Raw genomic sequence first — 26927 nt, forward strand, 5'->3', positions numbered from 1 at the left:
CTTTGCAGTGTTTGGTGTCCGTGGGTTTGGACTCTAAAAACACAATCTGTGTGTGGGACTGGAGGAGAGGGAAGGTTCTGGCAGCCGCTCCTGGTCATACAGACAGGGTAAACACTTTCTTCCTCCCCTGTCTCTGTCACAAGCTCAGTATCGACCGCCTCAATTAGCCACAAATGCAGGATGGAGAGCCTGCCCAAAGGGGATATAAACAAGTTAGGCCTGATTGATTGTGAGCTTCCAGAGCCTCACTGAGAGGGTGCGCAGCTAATGAAAAGGAATTTAAAAAAGATGAAATACAGCCAGCTGTTGTTGTCTAATTCAGCCCACACACATAACCAGTGCAAACACACTCACACATACACACATTGGTCTTTTTTCCTCTGTTATTTTTATATTTTCGATACAAGAGTCAATATGCTGCATAATGCTGATGATGATAATATTGTAATAATGACGTTGTTGGTGTTTCTGTAACAATAATAATATTTAATGCATTGTGTGTTTTTTTTTCTCACCACAGATATTTGACATATCCTGGGATTTGTACCAGCCGAGCAAGCTTGTAAGCTGTGGTGTCAAACATATCAAGGTACAGCCACTTCCTGGTCATTTTACATCCCGTAGATTACAGCCGGCTCTTGAGAGCTGCTGCGGTTCTTGTGCCTCATTTGCATAATATCTGAAAACAGATTATGATTTTTAGGAAGTTTGAAGAATCCCTTGGCTCCGTGCCCCTTCCTTCCCTGCCTTCTCTGCTTTATCGCCATGACCATATCGAAGTCTTAAAATAGATGTATGCAAATTCACTTTATTCCAGAGTCCATGGTTATTAGGCACTTAACATAAGTAGGACATGCAATGACTCACAGTCTCTTCCCTCAAATTTGTAGTAATCTGCAGGGAGGAAAAATGTTCTCTTTTTACGGGGGAACCATGACTCCGCTACTCAGCTACCCCTTTTCAGCTGTCCTCATTCAGCTTTTAAAAACCCTCTCCTGTACAAACTGCAGCTGTGCTCATTTCCCTTCTTGGGCCTATCTCTATCACTTCTTTTTCACAGAAGAGTGGTGTTCATAAATCTTTGATGAGTTCTTGCAGGGTGTCTTCGCCAAGCCTTCCCCTGGGATATGTAGTAGTGTTCCTTGAGTGGCTTGGCCATTAGGAAATAACAAGGAGTTCAGAGCCACAGAGGAAGCTTATTTCTAAAACATTGGGAAGAGAGTAAATCATGCTGAGGTAGGAAATGTGCCCACTGGCCCTACAAGACTAAACCTTGTAGGTCTGATGCAGGCGGGGAGGTTTAGGCTACTGCATTACCCAGTGGTGTGACATCTCACCAATGACTCCCTCATGTCAATCCAGCTTGACCTGCTTCCTCTCGTAGTAATTCCCCCCTGAACTCTTCCCCCAACACACTGGCACAGAAACCCCCCCTCCGGGCCACCCAACCGCCCCTCCCCTCCTCCTCCAGTCTTCCCCCTCCTCCTCCACCTCCTCCTCCACTTCTTTTTCCCTCACTTCTCGTTTTCCTGATGCCAAGGCAATCCAGCAATTGTCCCACATAATTCCCCAGCCTTCACCCCGCGGACCATGTGACATCTGCTCCCCGGCCCTGTGCTCGCTCAGCGATTATAGCACTCAGAGCATCCAGGAGATTTAGTCCCAGTAATCCACTCACTAGCACGCTGAGGAAAACACAACCTCTGTGACGAGGACCGGGGCTGCCGGCAACGTTCTCGTCCTCACTCAGCTCCTCCTAGCTAATTATACAGTCATTTGTGTTTTGATTAGTTCAGGACAGCTCAGACCTTTGCATGCCCCTCTTGAGCCCACACACAGAAACACCACACCTACCAATCATCTGCCCGCTGCCTGACTAGTTGCTGATTAAAAGCTGTTTAAAGGACTTTACCACCGGTTTAGCATGTTGTAGCCTATAGTTGCTCCTAACCTTTTTGGCTTGTGACCCCTTAAAACGAAGCATTATTTACTTGCAACCCCTCATGTGTTCTGTGATTCCAGAAACATCAAAGGAAACTGTAATCATTGGGAGCCATAGTTAAAGCCCACATTAATTAACATTATAGCTAACAATTTGTAGACCATGCTGCTGAGAAATCTGTATGATATAAAAATCTTTGGGCATACTTTTGTAACTTGCTTGAGTTGTGTAATCCGTTATGAACACACTAACATGGTGTGTCTGATATGTTAACTGTATGTTTTTGGGATTATGTGAACAGGTTCCATTTGTTTGGTGATGTTCTATTATTGTATAACGTTATACAAGTTATGGTATTCCGGCTGACTGCAGGAAAGAAATATCTTTAAACTAACTATTAAAATATTTAATATTGTACACAACCTCTTACCAAAATATTTTATTAAAATAACGACATTAGGGTCTGCATACATTTTTGTCAAAGTTACATTATCATTATGAGGTTATGTAGTGCAGACTTTTTGGGGGCAATCTGTGCTTTGACTATATTATCCTTCTACAATAATGTAGTATTGACAAAAAACAACGTAGGCCTAGTGTTCACTGTGATGGATGGACTCTACTAAAAGCATTTCACGTCACACAGAAATCAATGGACATCCCAAAATAAAAAAAAAAGGGTCAGCAAAAATGTCCCAACATGCTAGCATGGTCCTTTAAGGTAGCTGTGAGTGTGTGTGTGTGTGTGTGTGTGTGTGTGTGTGTGTGTGTGTGTGTGTGTGTGTGTGTGTGTGTACTTAAACATATAGATATGTATTTGTGTGTATCTGTTTGACACCATGTGGATGAAGGACAGCAGCTTTGACAAAATCAGCTTCTAGCAGCACTGCCAGCCAGTCATCCAGTTTTCCGTGCAGTGAGCTGCCAAACGTTGACTTCTGTCAGCGCAGCATTTAGTGCACTGACCATTCAGGGTCACTGTAGTCTGACAGGAGGGATATTATGAGTGAGATGAAAGGGGTGAGGGGTGAGGCAGTGCAGTAGCTGATGAGTTACAACCCTCTCTGCATTCATTACATTTAAAAGGTTTTCCTTGGAGTGATGGTGGAGGTAACTGAGCTAATGACATACCACTAATCCTGGGTTAAGACTAGCAGCTTCCGCTATGCCAGGGGTTCTCTGGAGGATGTCTAAGAAATAATAGCATTATTCAGAGAAAGCAATACTGTAAACCAGGTCTTGATTTCAACTCAAAGAACTTTCATTTTCCAGCTTCAACCTCCACCTTTCTGCTGTGCTCTCCTTCTTCCTCTGTGGCTTTCTCTCCTGCTCCTGGCCTCATCATAAACCCCTCCAGCATCTCGTCTCCTCTCAGTAATTCAGCAGCAAAGGGATTAGCCGGTGCCCGTGTCTCGCTGCCTTATCAGTTGTGGGCAGGGAGGGCTGTGCAGTCACACTGCATCCATCCCCGCTGCCTCCACAACAGGCTGGGCCACTAAAAAAACCTCCCACCGACCCTTACATATACCCTGCGCTTGGCACACTACAAACTGCATATACACCTTCCCTGATTACTCACACACCTATGATCTTTCCTGTTTAACCTTCAGCCTCGACCCCACAAGGAAGCTCACACACATGCACATACTCACTCAGAGCTCAGCGAGGCGCTCAGGATTAGGAGAGACCTGTCCTGCTGAGGTGCTTACAAGCGTTAGATGTTTGATGGCAGGGCTGTATCTGAGGCTGTGATGCCTGTCTCTGATAATCGATCCCTCCTGTTAGCACGCAGCAGCACTATCAGTCAGGAGGATAGCTGTTAGTGAGGGTGTGACAGGCTGTCACTATCGAGGAGCTCATTTGTTCATTGTGTGACTGTCTATCAAGCCTCTGCAGATCTGTTCTTGTGTGGTCATAAACAGCACCCGTTGCCTACAGTTTCTGTCTTTTCTGAGCTTTTCTCGAATCAGCCTGACTCAAGGTTATTATAGTTTATTTTTTGCAATACATCAGGTTTTAGGAATTGCACAGGAACATTCTCCTTTAGGTAGACCAGAAAGAGGGGCTGTCACTCTGTCATTTCCCTGCTGCTTGCCGGTGATGAGTGTGTCTCTGTTTCACGTGCCGATGGTCGTGCTGAGGCATTCGAGACGCCCTCCTCGAGCTTTCTCCCTGTGATCTCATCTCCATGCAGACAGAGCGTCTCTCTCTTTTGCTCTCTCCTCCTCTGTTTGATAGATTTAGCCCTCAGACGACGCCGTGCCCGTGCATCCCGATGACCTTGTTCATAAATAATGAGCCCACGTGTATGCGTGTCTGTGTCTGTGCATGCTGATCAGGTGGTTACAGCACTGACCCCCAGCAAGAGTTCCCAGTATCACATGAAGAGGAGGGAAAGCATTTGAATTTGACTTTGCTTTCTTTCAAGGTCCGTCTGTCTGTGTGTGTTTTAATGCAGTTGCTCTGTGTGTGACTGTCAAACCATAAATGACTTGTTGGTTTTTACTCTGTTGTTCCATAATTGCTCTTTCAGGATTACAGGGGGGATTATTAGCCAACATACTCTTTCACTCTTTCTGTTTGTGTTTGCAGTTTTGGAGCTTATGTGGTAATGCTCTGACACCCAAACGTGGTGTTTTTGGCAAAACGGGGGATCTCCAAACCATCCTCTGCCTTGCCTGCGCCAAGGACGAGGTCACATATTCAGGTGCCTTGAATGGTGACATCTACGTGTGGAAAGGGATCAACCTGATGAGGACGGTGCAAGGAGCTCATGGGGTGAGTTTATAAGATCGGCGTGTTGGACGCTTTCGTGGCTCAGGCTGATTTTGCACACCCACCCTGGTGCATCATATCCAAAAGAATCACAGTGAAAGCATTTAGTAAACTGAACCAGGGTCGAAGCCACACATGCTGGCTTCGTTTGATTCTGCTCAGTAGAAAAAGGATCAGCCATTTGCTCCACAGGATTAAATGATATCTATTGGATCAACAGCTGGGTGAGGGGATGGGCGGATGGGGGAGGGGATAATGACTACAGTACATGCTCATTCCTGCTTTTTGTGCAACCAAATGTCTCGCTGAGGGTTTAACAAGGTGCCTCCCTGTATAAACAGAAACTCTCATCCAAAGCAGGTCATCGGTAGAGCTGTCCAATAATAATAGAAATTGTTACCCCCGTTACCGAGTTCTGTGTTACCTTGAGACCGCAGTTTTGTAATTGTGAAAGCCTGGCTGAGCAGCAGCACTATGCGGTCTGTATCTGGGGCTGGTTCTGTCGTTGCTCATTTGCTGTACAGATCCTTACTGACAACCTGTCATTTCCTCCAGTCAGGGATATTCAGCATGAATGTCTGTGAGGAGGGTTTTGCCACCGGGGGCCGAGATGGGTGCGTCCGGCTGTGGGATCTCAACTTCAAACCAATTACTGTCATTGATCTCAGGGAAACAGACCAAGGATATAAAGGTGATGTCAAACTGCCTCCTTTTTCCTTTAATCTGAGTACAGAAAGGTTGCTGGCCAAATTGTGGTCTCTGGAGGCACAGGAAAAAAAAAAAAAAACACCCTTTACGCCATTTCTGTTCTCCTTACTAATGCTCTCTTTCTTTTCTTTTCTACTTTCTCCATCTCTTGTATTTATAATCTTGGATCTAACAGTAGCTAGAGGTGAAAATAGCCGAGGTGGGTAATGTCATTGCGGGCGGAGTTAAGAACCATGTCAGTCTGTTTGTAGCCCCACTTTGTTCTGCTGTTCCTCGTGTTGTTAGTAAGTCCAAGCTCTGTTGCAGTTTTTCGTCGTAAATAGATGTTATGTTCACATATGTATACAGCACATGCTTCCTCCATCCTCTCACTGTATTACCCAGAGTCAGTTGCAGATTGGCTTGACAACATGTGCTGTCATTGTATTTTCCTATTAAAATCTCCGTCCTAGGTAGCCTACAGATGGCTATTTACACCTCCTGTCTTTATTATCCCTGTCGTGTCTCTTATAATGACTGTACAAGCGTTGGCAAATGTCTGTCTGCTTTCATGTTAGCATGCTTTTCCAATTTTCTTTCTGATTTTTAAGTGTATGCGTGTGTTCTTGATAGGGCTGTCTGTGCGCAGTGTGTGCTGGCGGGGAGATCACATCCTGGTGGGCACGCAAGACAGCGAGATCTTTGAGGTGGTGGTCCACGACCGGAACAAGCCCTTCCTCATCATGCAGGGTCACTGTGAGGGTGAGCTGTGGGCTCTGGCTGTCCACCCCACCAAGCCTCTGGCCATGACAGGAAGTGATGATCGCTCAGTGAGGTAAGGCTTCTGCTTTAAGACGTTTTTGTGAAAAAGAGAGTTCTGTTACAGTGATTCAACTGTTTCAAGTTTATCTGTTGTTGTTTGTGTGTATGTAAAAGTGTAGTAATAACCCAAATACATAACAAACACCACAAACATGATTGCCATGGTTGTTTGACTCTATGTAATCTCATCACTGCTTTGCCTCTACATCTGTCCTGCTTCTCTGCACCTGAAGGATATGGAGCCTTATAGATCATGCACTGATAGCTCGCTGTAACATGGAGGAGCCTATCCGCTGTGCAGCCGTGAGCACTGATGGCATTCACCTGGCGCTGGGAATGAAGGATGGCTCCTTCACCGTTCTCAGAGTCAGGTGTGTACACAATTCAAAGGCCAAATGGGAAATTTCTTGCTCTGTGAATGGCTACTACGATGAAGAGCTTCATCTTTTTGTGTTCATTGTAGCTCCTCATTCAAGCTGCATTTCTCTGCTTCCCTCCAGAGATATGACAGAGGTGGTCCACATCAAGGACAGGAAGGAGGCCATCCATGAGTTAAAGTATTCCCCCGATGGGGGCCACTTGGCTGTTGGCTCTAATGATAACTCGGTGGACATCTATGGCGTGGTGCAGAGATACAAGAAAGTGGGCGAGTGCGTGGGATCCAGCAGCTTCATCACACACATGGACTGGTCCACAGACAGCAAGTACCTGCAGACCAATGACGGCAGCGGCAGGAGGCTCTTCTACAGGATGCCAAGTAAGTCCACGTTCCCAGGTGGATTACTTTTGTAGCACAGCTATTACAACTATTCTCTGTAAAATACTGGCTACCGAAAATCCATAAAAGCAACGTTGCTTTGATATAATATTCTCACAGAGCTTCTTTGTCAGATAAACGTTTCTGTCTTCTGTTGAGGTGGGAAGGAGGTGACCAACAGGGAGGAGCTGAAGCTGGTGCAGTGGGCTTCATGGACGTGTGTGTTGGGCCCTGATGTTAATGGAATATGGCCCAAGTACTCAGATATTAATGACATTAACTCTGTGGACGCCAACTTTAACAATCAAGTCTTAGTAACAGCTGACGACTACGGATTAGTAAAACTTTTACGATATCCATGTATAAAAAAAGGTAAAGAAAATTATTCATTGTTTAATTTTTAAGAAGATTTAAGTACAGACGTTCTGACATCATTATCCACCGTGTTTACTGATATGTTTTCCTCTTGATTTTAGGTGCAAAATTTAAAAAGTATTTAGGTCATTCAGCCCACATAACCAATGCCAGATGGTCACATGACTACCAATGGGTCATAACTATTGGTGGTGCCGATCATTCTGTGTTCCAGTGGAAGTTTGTTCCTGAAAGAAAGTCTAAAGAAGCTCTGCATATAGCACCACAAGGTAAGATGATACCCTGCCACAGCCACTATTAAACCAAAGTGTGTATGTATATATTTTACCAAAAAGGACAATTTACATTTTACCTTCTTATCAGTCCAATTAGGAATATTACAGCGTAACACTTTATTGTATATTTGTAAAGAGACCAGTGACTTGCATTACGGATATTACTTATTTCACAAAATCAGTGGTTCCTGCCAACAAGACATTATCTAATCAGGCTAAGTGGGGTACCCTGATGGAAATTTTGATGTCTGCTCAACCTCCCACTTAAATTTTGCTGAACAGAGTCTGCTACAAAATTCCTTTAAATTAAAAGTTTTGTTTTTGGGAAACACATTTGTTCACTTCCTTACTAAGAGTAAGCATAAGCAGTGGAGAAAAAAAGCTAGCTGGGCTTTCTCCAAAGTTATATTAAGTTAAGTTGTTTAATCCATTATCCATATTTAGTGTAGATATCTCTACGCTGAATATGAATTGGGGAAACAGCTAACCTGTCTCTGTCCAATGGTAATTAAATCTACCAACTAGATCCTCAAATTAACATTATCATTGTATATTGTTTGTTTATACCAGTAACTTCTTGGAGCCCATTACACAGCCCCCCAACAGTGAATTTCCATTTTTTTGTATGGAATAAACACATTTTTTTAAAAAAAGAGTTAATTAGTTAGCTGTTAGTTAGTTGTTACCATTGGACAAAGTCAGGCTGAGCTAAGTTAAGGTAAGATATCCAGCTGTTGGCTGCAGCTACCAATCATCTTACTCTTAGAAAGAAGGGGAAAACTTATATTTTGTCCCTTTAAAGCAGAGGCAAGAGCGTGGTAGTGAGCTTATCATCTACCTCTCAGCAAGAAAGTGAATACCACATTTTTATGTATATTCCTTTAAAATCAGTTTATATATTACTAGTATCTGTCTGAGTAAGTAAGACAATTTCCACAGTAAATTGTGGTAATGTCAACCCATTTAATGAAATAATATGTCACAGTACGTTTCTTAGTTACCTATTAGGGGTTGTATGAATGTAACTGGCTGTTACATAACGTGCACCCATACTGCTCCCACCAGCCTCATGAACTTGATGTGCTAAACCACCAGAGAGCCATGTACTAGATTGTTCCCTTCCCGTACTTCCTTTCATCAACCACCATTTCCATAAAGCTCTGCAAAGGAACGGCCATCATATTAATTAAGACGAATCCAATAAAAGTGAATGAAGCTTGGAAAGTATAATTGCATTGTCATTCCCAAGTCATATTTTTTCCAGAGACAGAGCGCAGCTGTGCTTTCTGAAATTAAAGCACATACTAACCGCCTTTCCTTTTAATTTTCATAATGGATCTTGTGAGTAGCCGCCCTTAGCTGCCAGCTCTGCTTATTGCCTTGTCTTGGAACGGCTTTACTGTGCTGCATCAGCATTTTTTTTACATTTGTCTTGAGCGATGTCACTGTCAAGCACGACTGCCTGATAAATAGGAGATGTCACAGTATTATTACATGATCGACCCTCACTTGTTCTGAAACATGGTGCAGTATTTTTTTTACTGTGTGTGCAGCGGGATATTTGTCTGATTTAGAGGCAGGGAAGAATTTAACTGGCGAGATGTGATGCAACCTTGTTTCTGCCTGCAGAGTCCTTGGCAGACTCTAACAGTGAAGAGTCGGACTCTGATCAGTCAGATGTACCTGAGATGGACTCAGAAATTGAGCAGGAGACGCAGCTCACGTACAGACGACAGGTTTGTGATCGTATCAAGGTTGAAAAACCTTTTAAACATGTCTCCCTGAAAGTTATATTTGTTATTAAACAGAGAACGTACACACTTTTTTCTGCATGTATCCAGGTTTATAAAGAAGATCTACCTCAGCTCAAAGAGCAGTGCAAAGAGAAGCATCGGGCGACGGCCATGAAGAAGAGAGAGCGAGCACCGGGCAGTGGGGTGAAGCTGCACTTTATTCATGGGTAGGCTTACTCTGTAGCATCATAAAAGAAAAAAAACTTGTGAAAATGAAGATGAATTTCAAGTAGCAAGGTTTTTTTTAATTGTAATTTTTCTTTTTCTCCACAAAGGTTATACCATGTTGTTGTTTTTTGTTTGCAGCTACAGAGGTTACGATTGCAGGAGCAACCTGTTCTACACCCAGACAGGGGAGATAGTCTACCATGTAGCTGCCATCGGGGTTGTGTACAACAGACAGCAGAATACCCAACGTTTCTACATGGGCCATGATGATGACATCCTCTGTCTGGCTATCCACCCCCTGAAGGACTTTGTAGCAACAGGCCAGGTAGCTGCCAGCACTTCTACCATAAAATATTCAAAGCTTTTCAGTTTAGTTTATGCCTCGTCAGAAATCAGCTGGGACAGACTCTTTGTAATATCACACTCGAAATTCTTGTGTGGAAATGGGTTCAATAAAGTAGATTGTGTCCATACTTTGAATGTTTGTTTTGTCTATCCAGGTCGGCAGAGATTCCTCCATCCACATATGGGACACAGAAACGTTAAAACCCATGTCTGTGTTGAGGGGTTCCCACCAGCTCGGAGTGTGCGCTCTGGACTTTTCTGGTAACACTCAGCTCAGACTGCTTTTAGTTCTCTTATACAGACAGATTCAACATAACGTACTTTTAAATTCACAAATTATTCCAGACATCCTGCTTTCACAGGGGAACAAAAAACTTCTTTCACACATAAAAGAAAGGGGCAAATTCACAAGACACCCAATTTACAAGCAACACCGAAAAACCTATTCCTGCTGTCTTTTAGTCACAGCAGTCTGACAGCATCAAGGTAAAGCTGTTCATCTCTCTTCCTTTAATTGGCGCCAGACAGAAGCTGTGCTGTGATCTGTATGTCAGTGTCAGTGAATCACCTGCCTTAGATCAAACCCGCTAGGCTGCTTTCATGTTACTAACAAGGGCCAAACTTCACTGAGCCAAAGCAGGAGCTGGCTCTGTCTGTGCTGCTCTGAATGGTTTTGGTTTCCCTTCCACAGCGGATGGCAAGCGGCTTGCCTCGGTGGGCCTAGATGAAAATCACACCATTGTACTGTGGGACTGGAGGAAGGGGGAGAAGCTCTCTGCCATGCGGTTAGTATATTCATATTAAAGCGTTAACAGTGCTGCAGGTCGGCCTTTCAGATAGCAGCATCTGCTGTCCTCACATCCCGAAAGCTTTGACAAACCTTCCTGTTAATTCTTAAGATTGTTTGAGCGCTTTTAGTTTAAATATGGACATTTATAGATGAGGGTTAAATTGAAGCCACTTTGCTGTGCAGGGCTGACAGTGTGATTGATGGAGGAGAGAAGAGAAGGGGAATTACTTTTTAGATTACAAGGCTGTTTCACTGCAACACTTAACCCTGCCAGAGAGAATGGGAGTTTGCCCTAGGGCCCCATCTGTAGATCCATAATTAAAGAGAATTACTTTCAATTTACATTTTCCATGGGCTCATCCCGGTGAGTTTGTGTGCTTGATATATCATATTTTATTTTGCCAAGGAAACGTATTAAGAAAAGAAATTGTCTTGTCCAGATGTAACCTGCTTATGAGGCGTAAAGCAATACATACAAAGTAAATGAATTGCAAATGCAATGAGCAGAATAAATTAAGTAAGTAGTAACATAGAGGTATCACACACACCCTACGAGTTTGTCCTGATAAATGAAGCGAATTGGACCGTAAAGACTTTATATAAACTTCCACATCTTAAAAATACATCAAAGATAAAGGAAGACTTACTTTACAATTCGACATAATCCTAAACTCAGGTGTGACAGATTGAAATAGATTTCCTATACAGTCAGAGACAATGGTGTAAATGACTGCCGTGTACATAGGATGTAAACGATACATGCGACCAGATATGAGGCACACACACCAGGCTTGTACATTCGATGCAAGTGGATTACCTTACCAGACCTGCATTTTGAATTGCTGCAAAGCATGAGAGGAACGTAATGTAGGATTTTCAATTTCACAGCAGGTAAAATTATATAAGCCAGAATCCAGAAGTATCTAACTGGAAAACATCCACATCCCAAAATATCTTTGCTTTTGCTTTGTTGCTTGCTCTAGTTGATGTTCATATTTAGTATCTACTCCATTGAAATTCCCCCTGGCTAGTTTGGAGCAGTGCATTGCGGGTTGCTCTCCTGCGTGTTGTGTGCCAGGCTCTCACTGTAGCGCAGGGACAGCTTGGAGCTGCACTAATCTCCTTTCCAGACCGTGGTGGGCTGTGCAGTGAGGCGGGCAGAGGGAAATGGGGCCTGACAGAGCCTAGCTTGTACACTGCCACTGTCTTGTCTTCATCTGGGAGAGGAGGAGTGGGTGTGAGCGGGAGACTGTGAATGAGGGTGGGAATGTGAGGAGGTGAGAGATATAGCAAGGAAGGGCTAAACAAGTGGAAGAGACAAATAGGGAGGAGAGGGGCGTAATGAGAGGGTTAAATGATTATGTTATCGTGCTTTGTACATACAATACAAATATTAAACTTGAATGGACAGTCTATATAACACAGTACAGGTATACACAACAAAGAAAAGGTTTAACTCATACAAACAAAGACAATGAATAAAAGAGTAGTAATATTTTCGTTTCAAAAAAGAAGGAAGAATCAAGAGAGAAAAAACTCTATGTAGGCTATGTAAACACTGTATCTTGGATGGATTTATTATGTCTATATAGAAACATTTTCTAAACACACAGAATCACACAGTGAGGCATATTTATTTGCCATGATTGAAAAGCCTCAGTTTATCCTGCTTGATGCTCTCGGCCCTTGAATTATTGCTTACATCCATAGTAAAATCATTCTTAAAAAATGTCAAGTTGAGGTTTACTTGTCATTTCAACTCTAAAAAATACAGATGATATTCAGTGTTATTTATTTGTATAGCACTAAATCTAACCAGAAGTTATCTCAGGACACTTTGCATATAGAGCAGGTTTAGACTGTACTCCTTATAAAATAATTTACAGACCCAACAACTCCCACCATGAGCAAGAACTTGGGGACACTAGCAAGAAAAAATATCCTTTTAAGAGGCAGAAACCTCGAGCAGAACCCAGCTCTAGGTGGGTGGCTGCTTGCCTCGACAGGTTTATAGAGAGGGGGAGGGGGTTGACACAGAGGTGCACAGCATAAATAATAATGACAGCTACAGCAATAGAAATATTACTAATGATAATAATAATGATGATGAAATTAAGTTATTTTTCTGTCTACAAACTTCCATGTAAAAATTGTTTTTCAGGGGAAGCAAGGACAAGATATTTGTTGTCAAAATAAATCCCTACCTTCCTGACAAGCTCATCACAGCTGGTGTGAAACATATGAAGTTTTGGCATAAGGCTGGTAAGACCCCTGGGTTTTTTTTATTTTATTGAATGGCAGAAACTCTAATAAGCACAAATCTTTCTTAGCTGTGACACGTCTTGCTGTGAGTAGACTGTCTGCTTCTCTTTCAGGTGGTGGTCTAATTGGGCGCAAGGGGAACATGGGGAAGACAGAGACTATGATGTGTGCTGTGTACGGCTGGTCAGAGGAGATGGTGTTTTCGGGCACATGTACGGGGGACATTTGCATCTGGAGGGACATGTTCCTGATGAAGACTGTCAAGGCTCATGACGGCCCTGTATTCAGTGTGCACGCTCTAGAAAAGGTACCACAGGGAAAAAGGCTCTTTCACTGACCAGTGAGAACATTTTTGAATATCTTGAAATATCTATTTATTTTAACTATGGCACTGGACAATATGGACAAAAGTTTATATAGCCACTGTTTGAGCAGTTAAAAACAGCAGCAGTTAACATGAAAAATCCCATTAAATAATCAAATGATGTTCATCACATTAAACTGCATGTTATGCTTATTATTTTAGGTCACAGACAACTTTTTATAATTATTTTTTCATGATTCTAATAAATAATGAATGTTAGACTGGAAGCATATTTTTCTATCTGTCTCTTTTTTGTCTTACTATCCTTTTTTATTACAGTGGGTTGTATGTAATATTAAATTTGCTCTGGTAGTGACTTCTTCAAATAGCAGGAGATCATCGCAGCATTAAATGTGCCAATATATTGTCCCTGTAGGGATTTGTGACAGGGGGAAAGGATGGTATAGTTGCTCTGTGGGACGACACCTTTGAGAGATGCCTCAAGACCTACGCCATCAAGAGAGCAGTACTAGCTCCAGGCTCTAAAGGTAAAAAGGTCATCCTAAAATACTTGTTTAGCTTAAATGATGAATCCTTTCATGCAATATTTCCTCGACTCTGCAGGGTTGCTCTTGGAGGACAACCCCTCCATACGTGCCATATCTCTGGGCCATGGCCACATCCTGGTGGGGACCAAGAACGGCGAGATCCTGGAGGTGGACAAGAGTGGCCCCATCACTCTGCTGGTCCAGGTATTATACCGATAAAAATAAGCCAGGACCTGTTACAAATCTTATTATATCCAGCACATCAGATTCCACCTGAGCTTCACGGTCTCAGACAGGGTATTCATGAGAATGCTACCTGCAGTTGTTCTGCAGTATAATGAGCTGGGAGTCTGTAAGGCCCAATGTAGTAAAGCTCTGAAAGGTTGAAGATGCACTGAATGACATCACAGTTTGCATCATCTGTTTTGTCAGTGTCATTTTTATTGCTTTATAATGAAGTGGCAAGACTGTATAAACTTGTGCCTTGGCGGTGTGTTCAAGGGTATTCTTATTAAAAATTACATAACATTACTTTTTTTTCTTTTCTTTTTAAGCTGAAGCATCCTTTTTCCTTTAATGCAAGTTTGACAAAATATTGATGTGAGTACGTTTCAGGGTGATTTACAGTGTTGCGCTTAAATGAATATAAAGCAGCGGCTGTCTGGATGGTAGAAAGCTGATGTTTGGTGGGATGTTTTGTGTCAAAAGTGTGAGGACTGATGTTCCTCTCCATGTATCTTTGGAGATGGGCCTTAAGGTGTATGTCTACTTCCTGAAACTCTTTATGGCTACAACAGTTTAAACTAAGAAATGCATATCATGCTTTGGAAAATGGTCAACAGTAATAGATGCACATTCAGTGTTTGGTTGAAACATTCAGACTGACAAGCATAGCCCTTCAGTGTAATTATAACATTACTACTGTCTATTTCACACAGCAATGCAGAATCACAGAGGAGTTGGCTAGGAATGGTGGTGATTTATTGCTGTTGAATGGGAGATTTTGTTAATTTAGTGGTCCTGCAGTGTCTCCCAGGCTCCTCTGGTTGTAGGCAGACATAGTGAATGCTATTGATTGCCCTTTTCAAATGCTTTAAAATATACAAGCACATTTTGATGGATAGGACCAGTTGATGAGAGCACCAAAGGTTGTCCTCAGTTATCTCACAAGTAACAGGCTGACTGTGTAAGTATCCTTTGAATATCAAAGGCAAATATAAGGTAAGATTAGGCAGATGTTGTTGCTGTTTATTTTGACCAATATGGTAAAAGCAACATTTTGCGTTTGCATTATGATTCGCAGTTAGTGTGGGACTGATCATTTTTGCATCACAAATTTAATTTTCACTGGAAAAATTTAAATCATGATGATGTGAATATTTTTGTGGTCTGTACCAAACAAAACGGTTTCTGGAAAAGAGGATTTGTATGCCAGGGCATCTCTGCAGCACTACATCACTTCATTGCAATGCTGTTTTGTCACACCTCTATCAGAAAATTGCACCTTCTGTGATTTGCATATTGCACTTATTGTGCAGCACTCTCTTAAAGTATTGTTTAACTGATCTATAAGATGTGAAGCAATGTAATAAGATGTACCTTTATTGATCCCCTGTAGGGGAAATTCAAATGGCACAGGGGAAATGTTGTACAAAGAATAAAGACGAAAATATAATCAAATACACTAAAATGCAATACAATGAAATACAGTGAGATGTACAATATATACAACAGGCTATAGAATAGAATAAGGCTGTTTATATGTCCACATGCGATATACAGTGTTCATGTTAAATACATTTTTTTCATTCTTTTTTGCCTTTTTAGGCTCCTTTTTGCTAAGTCACCTAAAATTAAGTTGACCAACTATAAATTAAATAATTATGCTGTTGTATGTGTCTGCAGGGTCACATGGAGGGTGAAGTGTGGGGCTTGGCCACTCATCCCCATCTCCCTCTTTGTGCCACTGTCAGCGATGACAAAACCCTGCGCATATGGGACCTATCGCCCAGCCACTGCATGCTGGCTGTACGCAAGCTCAGAAAAGGTGAGTCACCGCTCTAACAGATGAGTGTATTTTCTGACAGGAATTTCATTGGTCCCGGGGTTTTAACAAACACATTATCCTCATCAGGCGGCCGTTGCTGCTGTTTTTCCCCTGATGGCAAAGCCTTGGCGGTGGGCCTGAATGACGGCAGCTTCCTCATTGTGAACGCAGACACCCTGGAGGACCTGGTGTCCTTCCACCACCGCAAGGACATCATCTCAGATATCAGATTCTCTCCAGGTCTGTGGTTCATCTCCACATTTCTTCACCGGGTCTGAGTAGTAAATAGGCCTCTAAAATCTGTGTGCCCTTTTGAGCATCTTAGTGTATGTAGGATGCTGTGCAGAAGTTCAGCAGGTATACATATTTCCCTCCCACCGTGAGTCGGTGAGATATTGCTGCAGGCCTGACCCAAATTAATGGCTTTCTGTAATAGGGCCAGAAAGAGAGACAGCAAGAGCGAAATGGGAAACAGTGGGGGTGGACAAGGCGAGAGCAAGAAACTAAACTCTCTTTTGCCTGGACACTTAACCTTGATCCACAATGCAACAGATCCTAGAACCCAACACCCATGAGTCTCTGAGAGCCTACATTTTAGAGTAGAAGTCACAGTATACAGCAATCTAATTCTGAGCAAGAAAGTGGTTTTAGTTTGGCTATTGTAGGAATAACCAATGAGAGCTCTTTTTCATGATTTTAAAAGCTAAGCGTCTACAGCCATAAACAACGCCTGACAAATAGATAAAAATGGTGGAAAAGGCTTCTCCATACACTCAGAAATGACACACACAAAAGGTAGGGGAATCATTTCAAGCTTGTCTCTCTGATGCTGCCTGAGGAAGACCACTAAGCTTGAAACTCATGAATGTCTGTATTTCACTCAGAACCACAAATCGTAACCTGCTGGTGGTGCAAAAGGAAAAGTAAGGGGATCACCAAAGTCAGTAGGATTCATCCTGTGGAGACATGAACAAAATTTACAAAATGTCAGGAACAAAGTGGTGGACCAACTAACTGAACAACACTTCAAACAAAAAATCCTCAATTCGGTAGATCCCTGGTAAAAAAATATTTTGCATGAAACTTACTGACTTTTCTCTCTCTGTGTTTTGTTTGCTCAGGTGCTGGAAAGTACCTTGCAGTAGCATCAGGAGACACCTTTGTGGATATTTACAATGTAATGAGCAGCAAACGAGTTGGGGTGTGCAAAGGATGCCTCAACTACATTACCCATCTGGACTGGGACAAGAGAGGTAAGCATGCTACCTTAAATTCTATCCTCTCAGTAAATCCTTACAAATGACTGCCAATTATGGATTCAAAATGTCTCTGTTAAAAAACAGTTAAGCAGCATGGCCCACTGGGCTTTTTCATTCACAGGAAAACTACTCCAAGTCAACACAGGTGCTAAAGAGCAGTTTTTTTTTGAAGCCCCTCGAGGCAAGAGGCAGACCATCCCGGCTACGGAGGTAAGCAGGAAGAGAAGGCAAAGTAGCAGCCGTGGTTACGGCGCTGTTGGCCCACTTTTTCCCATCGGGATCAGAGAAGGCTCGGGGAAGGGCAGTGAAGCATTAACACGGCCCACTTTTCACCAGTATCATTCTAATTTTGGCATTGGAAGTGGGATAGTGTTTAGGGTCCCTTTAATACAGCGTGACATTCAGACACCTTGCGAGGCACACAGTGGAGCGAAGCATTAAGAAAATAAGGGTCAGAGATGATAAATGCTGCTAGGTCGTGTTTCACTGGAGCCTCAGATGTCCTCTCCTACATTTGCTCGTTCATCTCACCAAATCATGCTGCGTGACACTTTCCTTTTACCCTCCCATTCATTTCACTCTTCTCCTGTGTATCACTTTGACCAGCTGAGACAGTGGGTTGGCCTATCTGGTTCTTCCCTTTGCTGGTTTATAGCGCATTTATCAAATAGACAATTCTCTGTGATGGTTGGTGATGACATGTCTGCTGTTTTGAGCTGTGGAGTGCCTCAATGGTCTGTTCTTGGCCCCATTTTATTTTCAATTTATTTGCTACATTTGGGCCTCAAATGTATTCACTCTTATTCAAACAACACTCTGCTGTACTTGCCCGTTAAACGTTGTGATCTCAGCAAAAGGACTGCTGGGACTTTATGAGAGGCTAGAGGTCCCAAAGCTTTCTCAGTTTAAAATTGGATACAACAGAGATCCTTATTATTGACCATGACAGTGATCAAGACCCTACAACAGTTCTTTTTTAAGGAATAGTTTTCGGAAATACACGCGTACATCCCAACCAAACTGTTCCTTGAACCTTTTTTTCTGTTCATATAAAGAAACTTTGTAATTATGTTTCTCCATTCAAGGGATATTTAGGGTAAACAAATTGTATCTGTTGAAAGTGCAGGGAAATGAATCTTTGCTTTTGTGTCTTCACCACTAGATTATTGTAATTCATTATAGTCTTGCTTCAGCCAGGGATCTGTAGCTTGCTTGCAGATGGTTCAAAATGAAGCAGCCAGTCTTATAATAAAGACAAATTTCAGAAAACACATTACTCTAGTGTTGGCTGCCTCGAGAAATTAAAAATGTAATACCAAAATGTAGTTAATACCTATCAGGCTTTTCATGGTGAAGGTCCATGAGTATATTTCTGAATTGTTATTTTGTTGCTCTCGTGTTTGTTTCTTTGCTGCCTGTTTTATAGTTCATTTATTTTATTGTAAGGTGCTTTCTAACTTAAAAAAATCTTCACTCACTTGGTTCAGGTGGAGAAGATTGACTGGAGCACATGGACGTGTGTGCTGGGAACGTCTGTTGAGGGCATTTGGCCTTTGATCAATGAGGTGACCGAGGTGACCGCAGCCTGCCTTAGTAACGACAGGAAGGTGCTAGCAACAGGAGATGACTTAGGATACGTCAAACTCTTCAGATACCCTGTCAAGGTAAGACACGAAGCATAAGTCTTTGTATTATCTGGTTTTAGCGTCTCATGACTTTAGGCTTTTGTTTAAGATTTATGCAAATGTTATGTAAATTTTTGTGTTAATGTCACAAGTGTTAAACTAATCCCCCCATCTCTCTCCCCCAGGGGAAGTATGCAAAGTTCAAACGCTATGTGGCCCACAGCACACATGTAACCAATGTGCGATGGACCCATGATGACAGCCTCTTGGTGACAGTAGGAGGGGGTGACACGTGCCTCATGATCTGGGCCCATGAGCCTGAGGGCCACCGAGAATTCAAGCAGTGTGACAGCGAGGAGTCGGACATCGAGAGTGAAGATGATGGAGGTGAGATGTCTTTCCTTTTTTCCTTTTTTTGTCTAATGTTTCCGTTGCTAAAGCGAACCCTGTTTCATTCCTGTCTTTCACCAGGTTACGACAGTGATGTGACGAGGGAGAACGAGATCAACTACACCATCAAGGCCTTATCCACCAACATGCGACCCATGACGGGTGTGAAACCCCACTTGCAGCTGAAAGAGCCCTCTGTGGACGAAAGGTATTCCTTAGTGAAGCTATGATGTTGCAGATGCTCAGAAGGATGCTCCCTAGTAGTCAGGATATAACTTTAACTAACAATTTCTGCCTGTCATAGTACAAAAAATAAGGCTTCTGTGTCAAGATGAAGCCAAACCTGCCTTCTTCAATCAACATTTTCTTTTCCTGCGTGAAATTCCTGCCCTGTCCCTGCCTTTTTGAAATAACTCAGCCTTTTCTGCTCTTCTTCTTTCCTTTAATGGCTGTCCATCTGTCATTATCCTGCTTCGTTCTTTAATTCTACTTGAAGACAAGGGGTGGTCAGGTAAGCTCTTGTGTTCATGTATGTTGATTTTGGACAGAGGATGAAGCAGTGGTTGAAATATATGTATTTACCAAGAGAACTGTAGGTCATGTTGTTATAATCTGTGGGCTATGTTCGGGAGAACGAATCACATTGTCCCCCTATTGCCATCAGAAAGAGCAAAGATAAAAGAAATACATCAAGATTCAAGATCTTATCATTAAATATCTTTTACTTACAGTAAAAAAAAACATGATATCTGTGAAATGCATATGTAAAGTTTCCTCAGTAAAAACCCACCAGTTTTAAACAAAGATGCTGTTTTGGATATTAATTCAGTTGCTAATGAGTTGCTGTTCTGAGTAGCATGACAAATTAGCCTAAAAGTTAAATTAGTGCCTGAATTCAATTTACTTTAGGGTCTACTTTAATAATCAGCTGAACAAAATCTGAATGGGTTGGACAAGAAGTGTTCTTAATAGTCAGTGACTCTGGGGAAATGGCATGATTAAAGTGGATTAACTTCACACATAAGGAACATTGGAATATTACACAAGCGATCCTCTTTTAAAGCCTTTTTAAGGAAGTATTGTTTATATGGCTGGTTGTGAACAGTGCTTACATGCATCAAATCTTCCATCGTCATAATCCATCTTTAAGTGTGTCACAGACTTTGGGTGCTTGAGGTTTATTTATTTCCACATTTGTTTTGTTCTTTTGACAATGATGCAAGCATCCACACAGCATCTTCTGGGCAGCAGTTGTCATGGAAATGGACTCGAGTTGTCATGGTTACACAATGGCGCTGACTCTTGTATTTTATGTCCTCAGTGGCTGAGGTGTTGTGTTTCGTGTGTGTCCGCCGGGCAGCAGTGAACGCTGTGAGAAACCTTTTTCTAATTCTTGCTTTTTTTTCTTTGTTATTGCTGCCATGAAAGAGGGTCAAGGTAAAGTACTCAATTATGGTTCTTTTATTACTTTGTAAAACACATTCACAGGTTTTTTATTTGCAGATTAAATATGAAGCAAGTTGTGTTTTTGGTGTCCAGTCTTTTAGGCACTTGATAGTGTTTCTCTTTTCACACACTGCCTTGACTGTAAAAGAAGGCCATGGTAACAGTCTTTGCATTATTAATAGTTGTTTTTTTTCCAGTACCATGTTATATTTTAAATATGCACTCAAAAAAAGTCTGAGGCCATGTTCAGACTGCAGGCCAAAGTGAATGAAATCAGATTTTTTTTGCTCATATGCAACTCCGATTTTTTCGTGACCGTGTGAACAGGACAAATCACATTGAATCGGATCTTTTCAGTTCTAATTCGGGCCACTTTCATATGTGATCCAAATCAGGTACAGGTCTGATTTTTTGCAATGTGGCCTCAGTGTGAACAGTAATATCCCAATTCACATGACTTTTATGTAATTCTAGACTGATATTTGTCATGCAGGTCACTTAAAGACCCTCATCTGTTCACACTGGAATCTGATATGGGCTACATTTCAAAATTAATGTGAACAGCCAAACAAATAAAATCTGATCTGGGCAATTTTGAGCATTAATTCTTGCAGTGTGAACGTAGCCTTAGTAATTATAGGCACATTTTGTTCAAAATGAATCAGACAAAGCTGTTATGTACCTGATTTAATGACTGAAAATGTCATATTTACTATAAAAGTTTTATTTTTTAAGTGGATAATTCATGTAATTTCACTTTCTATTGAAATGTTCCCACTCAGTCACCTTATTTAGACCACGTGGTTTCATTGCTTCACTAGTTATACAAACTCTGGATGCACTTGTGATACAAGAAGCCTTGACATATTATCAAACAAATTATCTTTTTCTCATTTGCCTTTTTAAGAATTTTATCCCATTGTAACTCTTTTCCTTTCTGTCACCTATTTGTGTGCACATATGAGCAGATATTTGTGGAATATTTTTCATCAGAATAGTAAGCAGTGTAATATTATCATTATTGTCATCATCATTATCATTATAATCAGCATGATAAGCAGCTCTGCAGCAGCCCTCTTATCCCAGCTGTCTGTTTCAGGCCTCCTGTCAGCAGAGCGCTGCCACAGCCGGAGAAGCTGCAAACCAACAATGTTGGCAAAAAGAAGAGACCCATTGAGGTAAGAAGGACCTCAAATCCTCACATATATATACAGATGGTAAACAGAAAAAGTCTTGTCTCTGTCAGAGCAGCATAAGATTCAAAATGCTGCTTTCTAATAAGATTATTTCAGCTGTATGCTCGTATTCTGTCCAGACAGCCTCTCTGGGGGCTCTGATGATGCTGTAATCAAATAATGACGCGCTACTTCAGCCGGCTGCTGGCTCTGAACATCTTAGTTGTCATGGCGTTGACCTTTCTGACTTTCTGATGGTCTTTTTCTGACTCTCCCGCAGGACTTGGTGTTGGAGCTGGTGTTCGGTTACCGTGGCAATGACTGCCGCAATAATGTGCACTACCTGAACGAGGGGGCGGACATCATCTACCACACGGCCTCAGTTGGCATCGTGCTCAACTTGACGACCTGTAAGTAGCCCGAGGACAGTCTGAAAAACGCTCTGAAAGTGTTACTGTTAACTAACCGAAAAGCAAACATAACATGTATGTATTTTATTTTGTATCTGTGTGTGGTGTGTTTACATGTGTGGGTTGGGTGTGTTTTCTTACAGCCTGCCAAAGTTTCTATGTAGAACACAGTGACGATATTCTGTGCCTGACAATCAATCAACATCCCAAATTCCCCAACGTGGTGGCAACTGGCCAAGTAGGTATGTTTGTGAGAAGTTGACCTCCTGTGTCACCAGCTGCCTCATTTCTTTCCCCCTGTGTCCTGTGTTGTGCAGTCTGCAGGGGGATTACTTTACAAGACAGATGGCAACCCCCCCTCCTACGAGTGTATCTGTACTGTAAAGCAACTAACTAGCAAAATTACCATTCCTGCATATATGAATAGTTGTGGGATTGTCACACATGCTGCGTTTCTCACAGACACACATAAACAAACCCTGTGCCGGCAAAAATGTAATGACAGAGGATCTGTGATGTAAATTCCTAACCTTTTAGAATAATACTGTACATAGTTTTCTTTAAATTACCTAACATAACATTTTGAAAGTAGAAGATTTTGTCAATAGAGAATAGAGTCATTATTGCTCAGAAAGTCACAAAAAATGTAACACATCATTTGTTGGTTCTGTCAATAAATCTGATTTTCCTTTTTTTAAGGTGATACTGGTGACATGTCAGGTAAGGACACTTCAAAATAAGTCTTCAGGTAAAACAGGGAACATGGTGTTATTAACTGTTGAAAGAAAATCTGTATGGTTTCAACTCATTATATTTTTTATTTTACTGCCATCTAGTGGCCACATATCTGGGGTATTTACCTCATTTAAAAACTTGGTTATTTCTGTGAATCTTGTTTGGAAATATTTTTGATTTATTGTAGATTCTATCATGTGAAAATATAATTTTAAAAAATGTGTCTAAACTACCTTCTTAGTTTTAATTGGAGTATGGAATTTGTAAAAACCCAATAAACAAAGAAGCTCAATAATAGGAATTCAATACTTTGGCTAAAGGTTTACACATGATATGAGTTGGACACCAGAAAGAAAGAAGTCCAGTTACATTTAGACAAATAATTCTCTTTTCCTTCCCTGTCCCTCAGCCACATCTCCCTCCATCCATGTGTGGGACGCCATGACCAAGCAGACGCTGTCTGTGTTACGTTGTTTCCACTCTGGTGGCGTTTGCTCCGTCAGCTTTAGTGCCACAGGAAAACTCCTGCTGTCTGTGGGCCTGGACCCTGAACACACCGTCACCATCTGGAAGTGGCAGGAAGGTAAAAGCAAAATAATCTTACCTTAAACTTTGGCCTTAATCTGGGGATGATGAAGCCCTACCAGTCGAAAGATCTTTCATTGCTCTCTACTTTGTGTTTCAGGTGCCAAAGTGGCCAGCCGGATAGGTCACACTCAGAGGATCTTTGTGGCTGAATTTCGTCCGGACTCTGACACACACTTTGTGTCTGTGGGCATCAAACATGTGCGTTTCTGGACGTTAGCTGGTCGGGCTTTGCTCAGCAAAAAAGGTGTGCTGAGTTCCATCGAGGATGCCCGGATGCAGACCATGCTGTCTGTAGCATTTGGAGCTGTAAGTGACTTCCAACCCATATAATATACAGCCTCAAACATTTAATTGGTCCTAACCAGTGTTATGAATTCTTAAGAATGTTGCTTGTTACATATTCAATTACCTCATAATTTGACTCATATTTAAAGCTCATCAAACTGTCTGACTGCTTAAATGTGCTGTGAATTGTTCTTGCATTGCTTGCTCTGCTCTCTTAGGCCACTAGATTAGTGCAGATTTGTTTTCTTTTCAGAATAACTTGACATTTACAGGTACCATAAGTGGGGATGTGTGTGTGTGGAAGGAACACATTCTAGTAAGAATTGTGGCTAAAGCTCATACGGGCCCTGTGTTTACCATGTACACCACACTGAGAGACGGCCTAATCGTCACCGGAGGCAAGGAAAGACCGTAAGTGCTGCTCTGTATCATTTCTACACTATATTACACATCAGTAAGCTCACACTATGTATGTATGTATGTATGTATGTATGTATGATTTTTGTATCCTATATTATTGTAATAAAACACCTGTTTGATTTTATGATTAGTTTTCTATGTATAAAAATATACATATATATACAGCTGAGGGATGAAACACACTTAATATTTTCCTCCACAGGTCTAAAGAGGGAGGTGCTCTGAAGCTGTGGGACCAGGAGCTGAAACGCTGCAGGGCGTTTCGATTAGAAACTGGACAGATCATAGACTGCGTTCGCTCTGTATGCAGAGGAAAGGTTGGTTACAGATAATATTGCACTCAATCAAATGATCCATCTGATTCTCCTCATCTCGTCCGTATTTTGACACATTTGTCTCACTGCTCTGTCAGGGTAAAATCCTCGTGGGGACCAGGAATGCAGAGATCATCGAGGTTGGTGAGAAGAATGCAGCGTGCAACATCTTGGTGAACGGACACATGGATGGACCTATCTGGGGCTTGGGGACACATCCCTCCAGAGACGTGTTCCTGTCTGCAGCAGAGGATGGCACTGTTCGTCTGTGGGACATCCCAGAGAAGGTCAGCCATGTTACCTCCAACCCCTCAAAACCAGAAGTCTACCTATCTCTAACTCTCTCAACAGTACTTAAATATTTCTATCAAGATGTTCACTGTAGCTTTTATCAAGGGAAATTAACATGGTTTTCCTCAGTCACAAAATTACCATTTCTGCATACATGAATAGTCGTGGGATTGTCACACATGCTGCGTTAATAACAAGTATGTGCTGATCTTGCATGGCCTTGTGGGGGAAACAGAAGATGCTGAATAAGGTGAACCTGGGCCACCCGGCGCGTACCATCAGCTACAGTCCTGAAGGAGACATGGTGGCCATCGGCATGAAGAATGGAGAGTTCATCATCCTGCTAGTTAACTCGCTCAAGATCTGGGGCAAGAAAAGGGATCGGCGCTCTCCTATCCAGGATATTAGGTAATGATCATAGAGTATGATAAAGTGGGCTCAGTAAAATATGGGGGAAAGTGGTATATGGCAGGTTCTTGCCTTATCTAAAATATTTGATTGGAGTGTGTTTCCAACAATAGAGATTTCCTGTTTGTGAAACTGGGTCCTTCAGGGAAGCTGTGGACGAAGCATGCTGGGGTCCATAAATCAGCCCAATTTTAAATAAATTTTAATGTATTATCATTAATTTGTATTTCAATTTTTAGACTGAAAGATAATGAAAAATCAGTTTCAACATATCAGATTTGTCTTTGGAGACTGAAATAGGTCAAGGCTACTCCACACACTACAAAATAAATCTGACAGAACACTTTTGTGCGTGTCTTTCTTAAAGGTTCAGTCCAAACGCGCGTTACTTGGCCGTAGGCTCTACTGAGAGTGCAGTTGACTTCTACGACCTGACGCTTGGTCCGCAGCTGAACCGCATCAACTGCTGCAGGGACATCCCCAGCTTTGTGATGCAGATGGACTTTTCTGCTGACAGCGCTTACGTCCAGGTATAAACTGTGTGAGGGTTCAGTAATTTAGCAGTGAGAGGGCATGTTTGTCTCAGACCCTGTCTGCCTGTGTGATCCCTAACCTCTAATGCCTTGAAACAGATATCCACAGGTGCTTATAAACGACTCGTGTATGAGGTGCCGTCTGGGAAGCAGGTCTCGGAGCAGACTCATATTGACAGGATTACGTGGGCCACCTGGACAAGGTGAGAGTCTCAGTATTTAGACTGGCACACGTATGATACGTATGAAAGGTAACAGCAGCTGAAAGTAACAATGTAACTGCTCTCTCTCTATATCCAGTGTCCTTGGGGACGAGGTTGTAGGGATCTGGTCCCGCAACACTGACAAAGCAGACGTCACCTGTGCCTGTGTGTCCCACTCAGGCCTTAACATTGTCACAGGCGATGACTTTGGCATGGTAAAGCTGTTTGACTTTCCAAGTCCAGAGAAGTTCGTAAGTATGATTGCATAATATTATTAGTGCTGTTTGTTATTGTGTTTTTGATTTTACACTATCACTGTTTTTTCTGATGATAATAGTTTTAAATATGACATTTTTCTCTCTACCTACACTGTGTGTAGAATTTGCAAATTCCTGACTTTGATGCCCACTAGTGGTCTTTTAAAAAAATAGACACTAATTTATCTCATTTTCAGCAAACACAAACATATGCCATTATAATATTTTGATGGCTTATACAATCACTTAAAAAATATTCACATAGTAGCTTTGAATTATGTTATTATTGTTTTTTTTGTTATATACAGTATGTGTGACAAAATAATAAACTTTTTTAACTTTAACAATTTTAATTTCTGAGAAAATAGTTTTACCAAAATTGTGTGATGGAGATGAAATAATGGGGTTGTGCACAGAGGTGGAAGAAGTAGTCACCACAGTGTAGAAATACTCTTTTACAAATAAAGGCTGCATTTTACTTCAGTAAATGTAAAGTATTAGCATCAAAATATACTTTATAGTTTATAGTTTATTACAATAATTGGTACATAATACATGTATAATGCATAATGGCCCGAATATTGTTTAATTATAATTATTGATGCACTGATATGTTCATTACTTTAATGTTGCAGCTGGTAAAGGTGTGGATTATTTTTCACTATATATACTGCTGTTAGGTTGTGAATTTCACCAAG

The 26927-nt window shown here is 41.7% G+C and overlaps 1 protein-coding gene across 4 annotated transcripts in view; it reads left to right on the forward strand.

Moving 5' to 3' along the window:
• The window catches only part of eml5 (EMAP like 5), a 39110-nt gene that overhangs the window by 10162 nt on the left and 2021 nt on the right, over positions 1-26927 (forward strand). Inside the window, exons 3-43 of one of the 4 annotated variants that reach the window (XM_051396333.1) lie at positions 9-107; positions 521-589; positions 4535-4720; positions 5273-5408; positions 5601-5624; positions 6038-6239; positions 6460-6597; positions 6727-6983; positions 7143-7355; positions 7460-7627; positions 9263-9369; positions 9475-9593; positions 9733-9919; positions 10095-10200; positions 10631-10724; positions 12891-12991; positions 13105-13298; positions 13732-13843; positions 13920-14047; positions 15749-15890; positions 15978-16130; positions 17012-17143; positions 17271-17359; positions 18637-18813; positions 18960-19161; positions 19246-19372; positions 19661-19675; positions 20593-20601; positions 21710-21788; positions 22066-22195; positions 22339-22437; positions 22895-22915; positions 23340-23513; positions 23616-23824; positions 24057-24214; positions 24426-24540; positions 24636-24824; positions 25064-25236; positions 25604-25766; positions 25869-25972; positions 26070-26223. In XM_051396333.1, the coding sequence (XP_051252293.1) occupies positions 9-107; positions 521-589; positions 4535-4720; positions 5273-5408; positions 5601-5624; positions 6038-6239; positions 6460-6597; positions 6727-6983; positions 7143-7355; positions 7460-7627; positions 9263-9369; positions 9475-9593; positions 9733-9919; positions 10095-10200; positions 10631-10724; positions 12891-12991; positions 13105-13298; positions 13732-13843; positions 13920-14047; positions 15749-15890; positions 15978-16130; positions 17012-17143; positions 17271-17359; positions 18637-18813; positions 18960-19161; positions 19246-19372; positions 19661-19675; positions 20593-20601; positions 21710-21788; positions 22066-22195; positions 22339-22437; positions 22895-22915; positions 23340-23513; positions 23616-23824; positions 24057-24214; positions 24426-24540; positions 24636-24824; positions 25064-25236; positions 25604-25766; positions 25869-25972; positions 26070-26223 (5454 nt within the window). Of the gene's footprint in view, positions 1-8; positions 108-520; positions 590-4534; positions 4721-5272; positions 5409-5600; positions 5625-6037; positions 6240-6459; positions 6598-6726; positions 6984-7142; positions 7356-7459; positions 7628-9262; positions 9370-9474; positions 9594-9732; positions 9920-10094; positions 10201-10630; positions 10725-12890; positions 12992-13104; positions 13299-13731; positions 13844-13919; positions 14048-15748; positions 15891-15977; positions 16131-17011; positions 17144-17270; positions 17360-18636; positions 18814-18959; positions 19162-19245; positions 19373-19660; positions 19676-20592; positions 20602-21709; positions 21789-22065; positions 22196-22338; positions 22438-22894; positions 22916-23339; positions 23514-23615; positions 23825-24056; positions 24217-24425; positions 24541-24635; positions 24825-25063; positions 25237-25603; positions 25767-25868; positions 25973-26069; positions 26224-26927 lie in introns of those variants that run through there. The other 3 variants (XM_051396334.1, XM_051396335.1, XM_051396336.1) reach the window with 3 other exon arrangements.

Source organism: Dicentrarchus labrax, unplaced genomic scaffold (assembly GCF_905237075.1).
Source record: "Dicentrarchus labrax unplaced genomic scaffold, dlabrax2021, whole genome shotgun sequence".
In the NCBI taxonomy this organism is placed as follows: Eukaryota; Metazoa; Chordata; class Actinopteri; family Moronidae; genus Dicentrarchus; species Dicentrarchus labrax.